Here is a 15,534-nt window from a genome sequence, read left to right on the forward strand (position 1 = left end):
GCGCAGGGCCTCAATATTGCATATTTGTGCAACTTTGTTTCCTGCTAAAATTACATTAATTCGCCATCTGGGGGACCATCATTTAGATCTATATGAGCTTTGAAATATCCTCTTTGGATTAAATTTGTGGATGTTGTAAATACCTCTGATTTAGCATTGATTTAGCCTTTACAAAGCTTGCCAAAAAATTCATGAGTTACATCAAAAAACATGCTCATGTCACTATCAAGAAATTTAATTATTGGGAGGAAGGGATACAGAGGCTGCGTTCTTCTGTCACTCCCTGGGCTGGAGGGGAAATGTAGCATCTTGTCCATGTTAAACTGTGAGTTGTATGGACACATCCTGACTGCGTGCAAATAGGGCTGATACCTTCCTTCACTTTAAGTACATTTAGAATCATGCAAAGAGGGAGCATTTGGGAGCGATATTACACACAGTAAGTCTAAAATGTCTTGCTATTCCTAGCTGAGGGAATCAAGCAATCATCGTCTGGGAGTTTTGTAGGGAATAAATAATGCACACCACAGCACCTACAGATATTCAATATAGACTCCAAGAACAAACCAAAGTAATAAAAATAAGTAGATGAAACAATTTTGTTGCACAGAGGATGTCAAAATCATGTCAGACATCAACAAGAACGAAGGATGGATTAAACCATCATTCAACTTGAAAAGTAAAAAACAAAAACCAAAAACCCACAACTTTGAAATGAATGGATGGTGCCTTAATATATTTTAATCAAATTTAGTGTTTAATAAATAATATTTAAAATGTAGTAATATACTACACGCTATTTGGAATATTATTTGGAATATCTACCTGTTCCTTTCTGGGTTTTTTTGTTTGTTTGTTTGTTTGTTTTTTTCTTTTTCTGGGGCTGGGGACCGAACCCAGGACCTTGCGCTTCCTAGGTAAGCGCTCTACCACTGAGCCAAATCCCCAACCCTACCTGTTCCTTTCTAAAACAGTAGACACTTGAGAGTAAAACCTGGCAGAAGAATATCCTAACCTCTTATGGGGAGACAGGTGCCATTCGTTTATCCACGTGTCCACCAAACATTTTTCCCGGGACCTTGTGGCCACTCACTATCCTAGCCCTCCACCGTCTGATAGAGTAGCTGCACCTCGGCTGCTTTCCTTCTTTATCCTCATTCTTCTCAGTGATGAGGAATGAGCCCAGAGCCTTGGTCATCCCACCAAGTTCTTTACTACTGAGCTGTATTTCCAGTTATGTTTCTAATGTGTAGTATAAGAAAATAATGTTAGCTCATTCATATGCGTTTATATTATTCATTGAAATGATAATGTTGGCAATAATGTATCAAGTAATGTATATTAGCAAAGTAATTTTGCCTGTTTCTTTTGCCTTTCTCCAGCACGGTTAATGGAGATTGTAGCATGTTTACATTTGTCTGGAGTTTGTAGCTTTCTCTCTATTTCTGCACCACCTTGCAGACCAGATACAAGAGAAGTTGGTAACAAAAGTAACCTCTATTACCGAATGCTAATCAGGTTCCTCTGAACTCTCTTCCTAAGTCTGGACCATGCCTTTGCCTTGCCCTTGGCTTGCTCAACCTCATCATCTAAAAGTATTGCTAGGTCAGCTTACAAACCTCTTCCAACCTTGGACTAGGAATGCCCTAAATTAACCCATAAGCCCCACGTGCCCGAGGTAACTTCCTGAAATGTTGGGAGTTGTAGTTCTTGGAAAATAATAAAGCCTCATGGGAAAGTATGGTGGCCTATAGATTTGTCCACATAAACCCCTACAATACATGGCTTGAGGCCATTTTCAGTGGGGGAAATCCCAGGGATGGGCGTGACAAAAATCCATCAGTAGTTAATATTAAATAAAGCTTACTTTAAATTTGGCCCATATGGCGGAGTTGGTTTTTCTCGGGCAAATCTCAGGATTAATTGAATCTGCTCTTCATCTCCTCCCTTTGACCTCTAGTTCTTGGCTGTCTTTAAAAAGAATTCCTTTAGACCAGAACCTTGCTGTACTTAATATTTCCCTTTCGTAATTCTCCCCACATTGTCTCCTCTATGATGCTGTCTACAACTACAACCAGGTCCTTGGATCTGGACGTGGCGCCTGAGACCCCTCCCTTACTGCAATTCCCGTTACAGCTATTTTGAATAACAGCTTCCTTGCTACAAATAAGTAAGTAAATAAATGAATAAATATAAGTGAATGAATGGATGAATGAATGAATGAATGAATGCAGGTAGTTTTCTTCCACAAATTTAAGGTTCATATATGAGACTTGTGAGATAGACAGGACATCTCAGTAGACGTGGTGAGGCAAATGCTGAAGGGAGCTGTCTCGGGTGGATGGTTAGGAACCACCCCTGCCTACAGGGGACTGCTGTCTCAGAAAGTTTCAGTCCTAGAACAGTTCCAGGGAAAAGCGTACAGGTGATGTAAACAGCAAGTAGAAAAGTCACAAAGGTAGCGTCTTATGACGGATGGTATCAAGTCAAGGCCCGCTAGAGGTCGAAACAGATAGGTATGGGAAAGATTTTTTTAATTAAGTGGGAGGCCACTTCAATTAGCCTACAAATCTATTAGATGTGCTTAAGACTTTTGCAATATGGCATTTGGGAGTCAGGGAAAGAATAGTGCATAATCCTAGGTAGTCAGTGTACCTGCGTTATAAAAAAAAAGGTATACACAATGGTTACTTTGAAGAGATGCTCAGAATCATAATTGTAAGAGCAGTTAGTAGATGGCCGTCTCCTAACAAAGGTTATTTATTATTTTTTAGGGCAAGTAAGGGATAATTAATAGTGTTCTTTGCGGTCTTTCACACTCAGATTGACAGATAGGTAGCAACTGTGCTTTAAATCCTAGAGAATAAAATTCAGCGGAGAAGCACGTATTCATTATGTTCCTACAGCCATGGCCATGGAAGTAGGCCCATGTAACTCATGTCCCCTGTGACAAAGTACTGTGATGTTAAGGCTATGGGTTTGTAATGTGCTCTGAAAAGCAGCTCGCTAATGCTTTTCGCAAGTACGTTTTTTCTCCTCCTGTCATGCTGTTGCTGCTATCAATGTTATTGAATGCCAGAGGGGAGAAAAAAGGACACAGCACAAAAGCATAAAACTTGTTTAAAAATGTGTTAGTCCCTTTCACACCCGAGCTCTGCCTTCTTGATAGCAGAGGTGCGACCAGGAAACCTTGACAATATGGTTGCCTTAAACAAGACCTGCAAAATGCCAACACCTGTTGACAAGCCCGTGCAGATTAAGGAAATCTCACAAGGCCCCATCTCTGGATGAAGAGCTACCAGTCATCAATGGCTGTAAGAAAGGAATCTTCTCTCCAAAGGGATGTGCCTAGTCATGGGTTATCCACTCCTAAAAATGTTATCAGATCTAGACACATGTACATAAGAACATCATAACATGGGCTCGGTTGTGCGTGCGTGTGTGTGTGTGTGTGTGTGTGTGTTTTGTGTGTGTGTGTGTTTTGTGTGTGTGTGTGTTTTGTGTGTGTGTGTGTTTTGTGTGTGTGTGTGTGTGTGTGTGTGTGTGTGTGTGTGTGTGTGTGAAGAAAAGGGGAGTGTGGGGAGATGTGGGAGAAGTTAGAGGGAGAGATGGGGGAAAGAAAAATATTGCAAACAGTATTTGCCTAGGAATTTTTTTTAATCTATAAAACTTTAAGTTGAGAAGCATCAAATGAAATGGATCTTAAACTTGAGACATGGGTGGGTATCTATTATTAGGGATTTCAGTAATTCATTCCCCGAAGCATGGTAGTTGTAGCTCCATGTAATGTGAGATGGGAAATTTTCTCTAAAGGCAAAATAAAAGTCGTGGGATGGTGTTACATAAAGCAAATAGACTGCAGAGTTTTATTGGGAAAATCTACTGTGCATATAATACGGCATTTTTAAAAATCAATTCGTATAAAATATTATTTATTTAAAAATTTAAGCTACTTACCTCCTTGTCCTTTCTACTCATCGAATCTTGTTTCTGAGCAATGGCAACAGCCATTGCCAGATGATACGTTCTGGTTTTGTAATTTCAGGGTTTTTATAATTAGTAGTACAGATCGCACTGGTGTATGGAGATTTGTGTGATGATTTGAGAGATGTAGGTTACAGTAATTTTGTTGTACGATGTTTTAAAGATCAAAATTAACAAAGAGGAGACTCAACTGAATGACTGAAACCTACTCTTCTGAGGTTGAGTGGAAAGAAATTAATGAAAGGGTATCTATTTAAGATAATATGTCGCATCTAGAAGCTTTTGATAACTGAGAATGGTTGATTGCACAGTTCTTAGTCATCTTTCTACTGCTGCATGAATGGTGACCTTGGTTCTCGAAGGACATTTGGCAAGCACCAATAATCTGATTTTCCCACTGTGCAAATAAAGAAACTGGGAGGATAAGTGGAGTAATGGGACACGTAGCTACTGGAAGAGCGGGATTCGAAGCAGACAGCCTAGCTTCGATGGCTACAGTAGGATACTTACATACTATCTCAAGTCTGTTCTATGATACTATTGTTGAATTTGTTTCATGCTACATAACAATCAGAATCATCTGACTATCGAATAAACAAAGACCTTATGTTTTGAAAAGTAAGTTGTAGAAATTGAAAAACTTTTCAATTTCTATACTGCTAAGTATCCATCAGTTATACTGCAGTGGAAATACATTTATTAATACTTTAGAGTTTAAACTCAAAGTTCACACAAATTTACACACACACACACACACACACAGAGAGAGAGAGAGAGAGAGAGAGAGAGAGAGAGAGAGAGAGAGAGAGAGATGGAGAATTTTTGTTGTCCTCATTAATAAAGGCTATTTAATATTACTTGAGAACCTTGAGGACACAACACAGTCTGCTTCTCTTTCTCTTTTTACAGCTTAGAATTACATCATTTCTCCTTGCCTTTTCCTCCCTCTCAACTCTCCAATACACCTTTGCTTGATCTCTTTCAAATCCATTGCCTCTTTTTAAATTAAATGTTATTGTATGCTTATACATGCATGCATGCATACATATATACATACATACACATAGATATAAAGACAATTTCACATGGTAGAGAATCCTCTTGCCCTAAATCCCACAGTGCCTAGCTGAGAAAGAATGGACTGCAGTCTGCTTCCTTTTTCTAAACTAAGCAGGCTAGCTATTTTGTGAAAAAGTTGGCACAGAAAGATGTATTATACAAGAATACATCACATCACACCAAATCCGATATGCAACAGTGAAAGACCATCAAGACAGGCCTGTTTGAATTCATTTAGTGGAAATATTAAATCATTACAAGCCACTATAATGTAGAAAGTAGCTTAGAAGGTGGCAAGCTTGGGATATTGAATTAGCTCACTTGCATTCTAACTCAATATTCCGGAGCTAAAATCCCTAAAGTTATTTGACTTTAGTGAGATTTAAAATCACCGTGAATATACCATCTATCCCCTACAAGGTGCACCTGTAATTATGAGGCCAGCATGAGTTGTCACGAGTGCTGAAAATCTTTCATTTGCAGTCAAGTGTTTTGTCCCAAAGAACAAGACGTGGTGCGTGGCATGAGGAACTAGGAAAATAAGATCTTCCGTCAAGCATTTGGGATTAAAGGAGGATTTTACTCTCTTCTTAGTTGACATGTAGATGGTGTTTTCCGTCCTTGATTTTTCCCCCAAGATATTTAGGAGCCATGACCAAGAAATAACAAGTAAAGAGGGCTTGCGTTCTTTTCAGTCTCCCTAGCTGTGAAGATGCTGTGGCCAGGAAAACATTCTTTTTCTAATTTTATTAGAAATTTGAAACTCGGTCTTCTGCTAGCTCTCTGACGGGCTAGATCAGAGCATTTGACAGGTGACTTGCTGAGCAAGGTAATGGGCTGTCTCTTGCTTAGTGGCTTGCTTCATAGTCTTCGGGAATTACAGGGTGAAAGGAATAGAATAGAACCTTTCTTATTGGAGTTGTGCTTGCTTGAGTCCTGCAGGACCATCCTATTCAGGAGGAATGCTTTTCTCCCCACAAGTGCACTCTCCATGTGATTGGCCCTCTTCAATGAATGGCACAGGTAGGGTAAAATGTGGGTCTTTGCTTATGCTCCAGAACTCTTTTTTTTTCAATAGTTTCCATATATCTTTTTTTAAATTTATTACCATTTCTTCCATCTTTATTAAATTGGGTATTTCTTATTTATATTTCAAATGTTATTCCCTTTCCTGGTTTCCATTTCTAGGCCAACATCCTCCTAATCCCTCCCCTTCTACAGGGGTGTTCCCCTCCCCATCCTCCCCCCAGTACTGCCCTCCCCCCAAGAATCCCATTCACTGGGAATCCAGCCTTGGCAGGACCAAGGGCTTCCCCTTCCACTGGTGCTCTTACTAGGATATTCATTGCTACCTATGAGGTCAGAGTCCAGGGTCAGTCCATGTATAGTCTTTAGGTAGTGGCTTAGTCCCTGGAAGCTCTGGTTGCTTGGCATTGTTGTACATATGGGGTATCGAGCCCCTTCAAGCTCTTCCAGTTCTTTCTCTGATTCCTTCAACGGGGGTCCTATTCTCAGTTCAGTGGTTTGCTGCTGGCATTCGCCTCTGTATTTGCTGTATTCTGGCTGTGTCTCTCAGGAGCGATCTACATCCGGGTCCTGTCGGCCTGCACTTCTTTGCTTCATCCATCTTGTCTAATTGGATGGCTGTATATGTATGGGCCACATGTGGGGCAGGCTCTGAATGGGTGTTCCTTCTGTGTCTGTTTTACTCTTTGCCTCTCTCTTCCCTGCCAAGGGTATTCTTGTTCCCCTTTTAAAGAAGGAGTGAAGCATTCACATTTTGATCATCCGTCTTGAGTTTCATTTGTTCTAGGCATCTAGGGTAATTCAAGCATTTGGGCTAATAGCCACTTATCAATGAGTGCATACCATGTGTGTTTTTCTGTAGTTAGGTTACCTCACTCAGGATGATACTTTCCAGTTCCATCCATTTGCCTATGAATTTCATAAAGTCATTGCTTTTGATAGCTGAGTAATATTCCATTGTGTAGATGTACCATATTTTCTGTATCAATTCCTCTGTTGAAGGGCATCTGGGTTCTTTCCAGCTTCTTGCTATTATAAGTAAGGCTGCTATGAACATGGTGGAATATGTGTCTTTGCTGTATGTTGGAGCATCTTTTGAGTATATGCCCAAGAGGGGTATAGCTGGGTCTTCAGGTAGTGCAATGTCCAATTTTCTGAGGAACCTCCAGACTGATTTCCAGAATGGTTGTACTAGTCTGCAATCTCACCAACAATGGAAGCATGTTCCTCTTTCTCCACATCCTCGCCAGCATCTGCTGTCACCGGAGTTTTTGATCTTAGTCATTCTGACTTGTGTGAGGTGAAATCTCAGGGTTGTTTTGATTTGCATTTCCCTTATGACTAAAGATGTTGAACATTTCTTTAGGTGTTTCTCAGCCATTCGGCATTCCTCAGCTGTGAATTCTTTGTTTAGCTCTGAACTCCATTTTTAATAGGGTTATTGGTCTCCCTGTAGTCTAACTTTTTGAGTTCCTTGTATATTTTGGATATAAGCCCTCTATCTGTTGTAGGATTGGTAAAGATCTTTTCCAATTGCTGTTGCTTTGGTTGCTGTTTTGTCCTAACAACAGTGTCCTTTACCTTACAGAAGCTTTGCAGTTTCATGAGATCCCATTGTCGGATCAAGGTAGGTTAGATGCTGCGTTTAAACAAATGGATCAGCATCATGATATAGAAGAGAAGGGGATGAGAGTATGTACAGACTCCGTGGCTGGAAGCCACAGGTTTTAGTACCTAACACAGTGTAGGAGATTCACTGCACAGCTGAGGAGCACGAAGGGCTAGGGTCACCGTAGCCATGTGCATGGATATTTTTGGAAAATATGCAAGGAGCTAAACCAAAGGTGGCACAAAGAAACTTGTGTTGGAGGTGACTCCTGGGGCGTTTCTCTTTTGGAAGCAAGTCTCTTCCAAACTCTCTAAATTCCTCCACTGTCCACAAAGATTGGTCTTCAGCCTTCCTTCCTGTTGTCAAGGTCAATACCACTAGGCATGGCAAGGATTTCAAAGGCCTCCAGTCATTATGCAACTGAACAGAGTGAGCTGTGGGTGGTGTTCTCTTATACTCCGGCCATAAAGTAGCAATGTGGCCCTTTAAGCCATGTAAGCAGTGTATGTATAAATGAGAGCATGAAAGGAGGATAAGGGTGGTCACTGAAAGCTCCCAGTTCAATCTGCATTTCAATAGAAAGTGGTGAAGGTTGATTTGAATAGGTACATTTCCAAAAGAAAGAAAACGAAAACTTAGCCTACTGTTCAAGTTTCATTCTAAGATCCAAGGTAGCAGTGTGTAAGGAGGAGAAATAGCTTTCTAGGGAAAGAGGACAGTGTGAATTGGATTCAAACATGTCAAAGACTGCAGCATACTTTAGCTTGAAGCACTCTACTCTTGTATGGGTGGTCGAGGGGTCATTGTTTTCTGGAAGAGTGTATGAGCCTAGTGTACACAGCCTCCCTTTTCTCCTTCCCCTACACAAATGCCATCCTGGTGACACAACCTTTCTCTAGGGGGAGTCAGGGGTGACGTGGAGTGTGGAAGCCAGCTGAGAACACAGGGCACTGCTGAACATATATATGCAGGAAGAAATTGACAGTGAAAGGAAGGCTTTTAAAAAAATCAGCAAGAAATACAGATGAAGAGAAGACATTCATGAGACAAGTGAAGCCTTGGAGAGCCCGGTAATGAAACTAAAACACTGCTGTAAAGTAGCTGTGTAAAAACCTGCCTCCACCCTTCCCTTTGTTTGACTGTGGCTGGCTCTGCCAAGGACAGCCAGATTTAACTGCGTTAGAAAGAATATTTCAGTGGTAAAATCTAAATAGAACATTACTAAAAAGAGAATTAGGCTTACATCTTGTCCATTAAGGCCAGCCAGACCAGTGTCTCCTTTGGCTCCTGGTTCACCCTGGAAAGAAATGATTTAAACAATAAAAAAAAGTCATACTTCAAAAGCTTTACTAAGAAAAATCAAGAGAGCTATGTCATTTGGCTATATAAGTAACAAAACGATTGATCTGCTAATCCTCTGAAAGAAGCACATATTTAAAAATATGCAATTCTGAGCCCTAAAACCAAGAAGCTCAAAGGTTCAAGGGAATACAACCTAAAAATGATTAGAGTATAATTAGAAGAAGAATTATTTGTTTTCTTTTATAAGCAAGAAAGAACTCTCCAGAGGGCAATTCCGCAATATCTGTCAAGGCTCTTAAATCAGCTCCTTCCACCTGGCCCAGTGACTGTACTTTAAGAATGTACCCTAAGGAAACAAACCAGATGAAAAGCTGAAGGCACCTTATAGTGAACACAGTGGTATTTACGAGAAATATTTCACATGCCTAGGAATAAGGACCCGATCCAATAAATTATCACACATAGATAAATGGACTATGGCTCAGCTACAAAAGTCATACTATGCTTATTTTATACTATAAAATTTCTGGTATCTAAACAGTAGAGCCCAAAGAACAAATTGAAAAATCCAGTGTATGTATCTCGACCATTGTGCACTCTTTTATTTTATTTTTAGAAGAGATCGAGTGTTCATTCCAATTGGGACATTTTTATTACAATCCCCCTCACCAAGGCTCAGGGAACTTTGTGGAAAGGGAGGCAGAAAGGGAAGGAGGCAGAGGAGGTTGTGAGGTGTCTGTGGGACAAGACATAGTTACCACACTCATGAGTACAAAGCACCTGTAGTTACTGGCACAAGACCAAGCCAGTCAAAACCCTGCCATAGATGGTGGAGATAATCGTAGGCTCCACCCCTTAATAAGGAGCTTCTGGCAGATGACACGTTTTCTTATTAAGTCACAATTGCTCAAGATGATCATTAATATCATGGTGGATGATACATAACAATAGTGACATATTATTTTTGCTCAATTTCTGTCTGACAAATGGATCTATTTATTAGCACAGCATGTGAACAATTCATTTTCTTTACAAAGAATGCTAGCCTGTTTATCCATCTACCTAATTACCTGCACATCAGCTTTCTACAGGTCTTGGGAATAATAGCAGGAAAAAACAAAGCCAAACAATTAAAGTGAATAGTTGATGCATTTTTGTGGTTATGAGTGTTTTTCTTCACGTCATACCTCAGTATTTTGTATAGAGTCTGTTGTGTACATAATGTGTATTGGGTACAGAGAGTATGTATGTATAGTGTGTACATGTGTTTAGTGTGTGAATGTGTGTGTATAGTGTGTTGTGTATGTAGTGTATGTTGTATGTGTGTGTGTGTGTGTGTGTGTGTGTGTGTGTAAGGGATGAACAGGTTCTGCTTTATATCACTGTGATGGCTTGTATATGTTTGGCCCAGGGAGTGGCACTATTAGGAGGTGTGGCCTTATTGGCGTAGGTGTGTCACTGTGGGTGTGGGCTTTAAGACCTTCATCCCAGCTGCCTGAAAGTCAGTATTCTGCTAGCAGCCTTCAGATGAAGATGTAGAACTCTCAGCTCCTCCTGCACCATGCCTGCCTGGATGCTGCCATGCTTGATGATAATGGACTGAACCTCTGAACCTGTAAGCCATAACCAATTAAATGCTGTGCTTATACGAGTTGTCTTGGTCATGGTGTCTGTTCATGGCAGTAAAACCCTAACTAAGAGAATCACTAAGGTAATTTTTTTCCTTCTATTCTTTGTAAATTTTTTCAATGAGCATTGTTACTTTTCTTGAAAAAAGGTAAATTAAGCACTAATATCAAGAAGTTAGTACATTTTAAACTAAACAGTGAAATAGTCTATAAACAGAAATACATATGTGCAGTCCCAATAATCTAAGATCATTAGCATCTAATGAAATGGAGTATAAATAACCCCTGGAGTATAACACGTACACACAGGTAAAATAAAATAAACAACCCCAATTTTCCTAGCAAGTAGAGATTAGAAATGCAGTGAGAATTTTAAGCCTAAAATATAAGATAAGGAGTTACTCCAGAGTCTCAGAGGCCACATGTGTTTCGTTGGATTAATACCTTTTTAAAAAGTTAAAAATTGATTCTCTATCCAGTGAGATGGCTCCGTGGGGAAGGGCAATTGTCACTAAGCTCCAGGACCTGAGATCAATCTCTTCATCTCACATAGCAGAGGGAGAGAATTGACCCCCTGAGTTACCTTCTCTTTTCCACTTGTGTGCAATGGCATGCAGGCCTTCTCTACCCCCCCACTCCCTGAGCAAAGTAAAAAACAAATCAAAACAACAACAACAACAACAACAACAACAACAAAAACCCATGAATGAACCTAATTTAAGAATCATCTCTCTATTATCCTAGACATATTTCAAGCAGTCTCATTTCATTGAGCTCCACACATTTTCTGTCCTGACAGAGCATTCACTGGACAGTGGTGATCTAGACAAAGAATGTTACCTATGACACACATCTTAGGAATTCTGTGTCTCGCACTATAGGATGTGGCTAATGGGGTGTGCAAAAGGACCTTTAAAAACCGCAGATTGTAAGGACTGGAGTCCTGTTAACAGAGATGTCAGTTAAGAACACTGGCTGCTCTTTCAAGGACCTAGTACCCACATGGTAACTCACATCTGTCTGTAACTCTAGTCCCAGGAGATCTGACATTTTCTTCTGGCTTCCAAAGTACCATGCACATACATGTTACACAGGCATACATGCAGCCAAAACACCCATATACATAAAAATAAATTCTAAACAAGAGTCCCATAGACAGAGAAGAAAATATTTATTTACTTGTAAAGAAATGTTGCTCATAAGGCTAATAACAGTTGTTTATGAAAGTGAAGTGAAATTTCTAGCAATTTGAAGACAATACAATTTCAGAGGTGCCATCATCAACATTTAAAATGTATTTGACTACAAACAAACACAATCTCAAGTTTGAAATCACTCTGGGGCTACTAATTCCACTCTATGGTACCTCACAGGCCTAGCATAAATTGTGTGAAATCTGGGGTTCAGCTTCCAGCACCTCAAAATAGAATTAAAAGCATATATTCTTTCAGGATATTGGCAAACTTGGCACTGACTTACAAGAAGGGCAAAGGGAGATGGGTGTTTGTGACAATGGTAATGTTGGTGAGGATGGTGATGGTGATGGAGAGGATGATGATGGTGAAGATGGTGGTAGTGATGCTACTGATGCTGATGTTGGGACTGTGATGCTGAAGTGAACAGAGCTGATAGTCTGATGAAGTTAATGATAAGGGTAAGAGGGTGTGTTGTAACAGAAAGCCAGAGAAGCAGCATACCACTTCAGAGTGATCTCGAGTTAATAAAAACAAAAACAAAAGCAAAAATAAACTACTACAAACACCAACGTTCTACAGAGGAGTAAACCAAAGACAAGGGATTTTAAGTCGTATGTCCAAGGTCCCTAATTCAACTCAGGCACCCTGATTTAAATAAAGCCGACACTCTAAACCTATAAGACTCATTTGTTTCAAAGCATAGAAACATCACGAAGCTGAAATGCAGCACATCTGGACCTCTTCAAAGAAAGAAACAGAGTTGCTTAAAATGCTCATAGTGTGGGTCCCAGGAGGCTTGCCGGGGCTGGAGAGACAGCTTGGTGGTCCAGAGAGCTTGCTGCTCTTCCAGAATGCTGAGTTGTGCCCAGCACACGCATCAAATGCCTCATAGCTGCCTCCAATTCCTCCTCTGAGGGGATCTTATTGCTTTGGTCTTCATGGACAAACACGTGGGCTCACAAGTGCATGTTCACATGTGTGTGTGTGTGTGTGTGTGTGTGTGTGCGTGTACATGTGTGTGTATGCATACACACTCACCTCCCTGTGCATTAAATGAATAAATATTAGGCTGGTCAGTGTTCTTATCGAAGACGTGCAACAGGCAGAGTCATGGCACATAGTACAGGTCCATTCATTTATACCTCATACCTATCTGTCTGTCATCTGGGTCATCTAACCTCGGAACTCTTGGCAACTCTAGGTTGTAGGGTGTCCCTTACACTGCTGGGTGTTCAGCATCATCCCAGGCCTCTTTTCCCTGTAGACCAGAAGCTAGCCTGTCCTCTACTCCATGTCTCCTTGGTAACTGCAAATAAGATTGTCTACAGACTTTTCTAAATATTCTCTAGAGGATAACACTACTTCCAGGGAAGAAAGTCATTGATACATTTATTGTGTATGTAGTGTTTATATGTAACATATTCATGACATGAAACATTTCAGTGATGAGAACCATGTTGTAATAAAAGGATGGAAAGAATGAATGGAAAAGTACTACCTGGCATTTAATTCTGGGTTGATCAAATAATAATCGTAAGTATTAAAGGACGAAAAGGATGAGTGGCTGAATGTAACCAGGGCTCGGAGCAGTGTATCCCCAAGCCTGGAACAAGATATCCACAATAGAGAAAAAGTAGCGTGTTTGATAAATTATTAACAAACTAATAAGATTGCTATAATCTAAATCAAGAATAAATTAGAAAAATAATATTTGGTGGTGGATTGATTAAAATAATTAACAGGGAGAATTTTCATTATTCATAAGAGAAAGAAGTATATTCTAACTGGTATTCAAGCTAAGTGTGCAGGGGGAAACGCCCATGAAGTGCATAGATGTTAGATGACAAGCTTGTCTTAAGTGGAATCAACTGGTCAGGTCCTCCAATGGAAGCAGATGATCTTGATGGCTTCGCTGTTTTAAATTCTATCATTGTTTGCAAAAACAAAGTGGTGGGCTTTAAATCCAGCCAAGAAAAAACGTACATTCATGTGTTGCATATTTAATACGTCTCAAACAAAAGAAAGTTGAAAATAGTAACCAGCTGCTTCTTCCTCTCCACTGGAGGGAAATGTGCATGAACGAAACCATAGCATTCAAAGTTTCATCTCAAACTTAAGAAGCACTTACTTTGACATCAGAGGAAGTCAGCAAGCAGGAAGAGCAGAGATTGTTTCTTGGTATTTGACATGGTTTTAAGACTAGATGTTTTTTAAAAGACATAGGATGTCTGAAGGTTCCTTTAAAAATATAACCCTGGAAACGTTAGACTGATGGGAACCTAAAATCAGTTCTAACCACAAGAACTCTAACCAATTCTAACCACAGTGTGGGGGACACGTGGGGGTTAAGTCTCACTGAGGACGTTCCCACCCTTGGTTCTTTCATGAGACTGATGTTAAGATTAGATCATGAGGTGGACTAGAAAAGTTCTTTGTACAGTATATCAATTAACCCTGAAAGGTCTGTAAAACAGTTGTTAGTTTTTAGTATTAGTGTTGTACATTTTTATAGATATCATCAATAATATAACAGCACATATTTCCCCTACCAGGATCTGTCTTTATGCAGGACAGGTTATTTTTTTTTAATATGTCTGTGCCTATGAGAGCAGTTGCCTGCAGAGAGGCCTGAGATGTTGGATCCTCACGGGGCAGGAGTTATAGGTAGCTGTGAATCACCCACATAGGTGCTGGGAACCAAACTTTGACCCACTGCAAAAACACCCTCTGTAGCGGTTGGAATAAAAATAGCTCCCATCTGCTCATGTATGAAACACTTGGACCCCAGTTGGTGGAATTGTTTGGGAAGATTAGGAGGCAGGACCTGCGTGGAGGAGGTTTATCACTGAGGGTGAGCAGGGAGATTCCAAAAGACTACTATTCCCAGAGTGCCTTTCACTGACTCCTACCTGAGTGAATAGAGATGTGAGCTCTCAGCTGTTAATGCCACCATGCCTTTGCTATGCCATCATGGACTCTAACTTTGAAAATAAAAGCCTAATAAGCGCTTTCTTTTGTGTGTTGTCTTGGCCATGGTGCTCATTGCAATAGAATAGAAAACGAACACTTGTCCTTAACCATTCGTCCATTTCACCAGCTCCATAAGTGTTGCATTCAGTCCTCTCAGAAACCACAACTGATAAGTAGTTTCATCCCTATGTGCTGGTATAGCTCAGAGACTATAAGTAACTGCCATGCTCAGAGAACTTCCACCGTTCCTAGTTACTTGTTCAGTAAAAGTAAAATCTCATTTGGTTTAAGTCCACTTTGTCCACAGGCCTGGGGCTTTCATCGATTTTCGGCTTTATGATGGACAGCTCCTATAAAGTTGTGCACACCACCAATGCCAACGTGCATTTCAAACTCTATCCTCGCTGCTTTCTTTGGTTTTCTGTTTCTGGAATTGTTCCCAAGCCAATAAATTAATTTGACCTTGGCAAGACAGCAGGGTGAGAGGAACCGATGCTCCTGAGTATCAAGGGTGACGAACGTTGTCCATTTTCATGTTGGCTTCGAGAGAGGGATAGTTCCAAGACACCATCTTCTGGTTTCCTAAGGTGACCTCAGAAGCATTTGCCCAGGTGCCCTCACTGAGAAGCATCTTGCCAACAACCAACACTCCTCCCTTAAGTCCTACCACACTCTCCTCCTTCCTTTAGTCCTGTTTCTTGAGATCTGTTTCCTGTTCTATGTTTGAAGAATAAACCTTTCGAGAGACACGTTCAGTGGG

At 40.4% G+C, this 15,534-nt stretch overlaps 1 protein-coding gene across 2 annotated transcripts in view; it reads right to left on the reverse strand.

The window, feature by feature from the left end:
- Window positions 1-15,534, reverse strand: part of Col19a1 (collagen type XIX alpha 1 chain) — a 348,231-nt gene that overhangs the window by 211,098 nt on the left and 121,599 nt on the right. For both annotated transcript variants that reach the window (XM_039084518.2, NM_001421322.1), the window contains exon 12: window positions 8,922-8,975. In XM_039084518.2, coding sequence (XP_038940446.1) covers window positions 8,922-8,975 — 54 coding nt within the window. The remainder of the gene's footprint in view (window positions 1-8,921; window positions 8,976-15,534) is intronic.

This window comes from Rattus norvegicus, chromosome 9 (genome assembly GCF_036323735.1).
Source record: "Rattus norvegicus strain BN/NHsdMcwi chromosome 9, GRCr8, whole genome shotgun sequence".
Taxonomy (NCBI): Eukaryota; Metazoa; Chordata; class Mammalia; order Rodentia; family Muridae; genus Rattus; species Rattus norvegicus.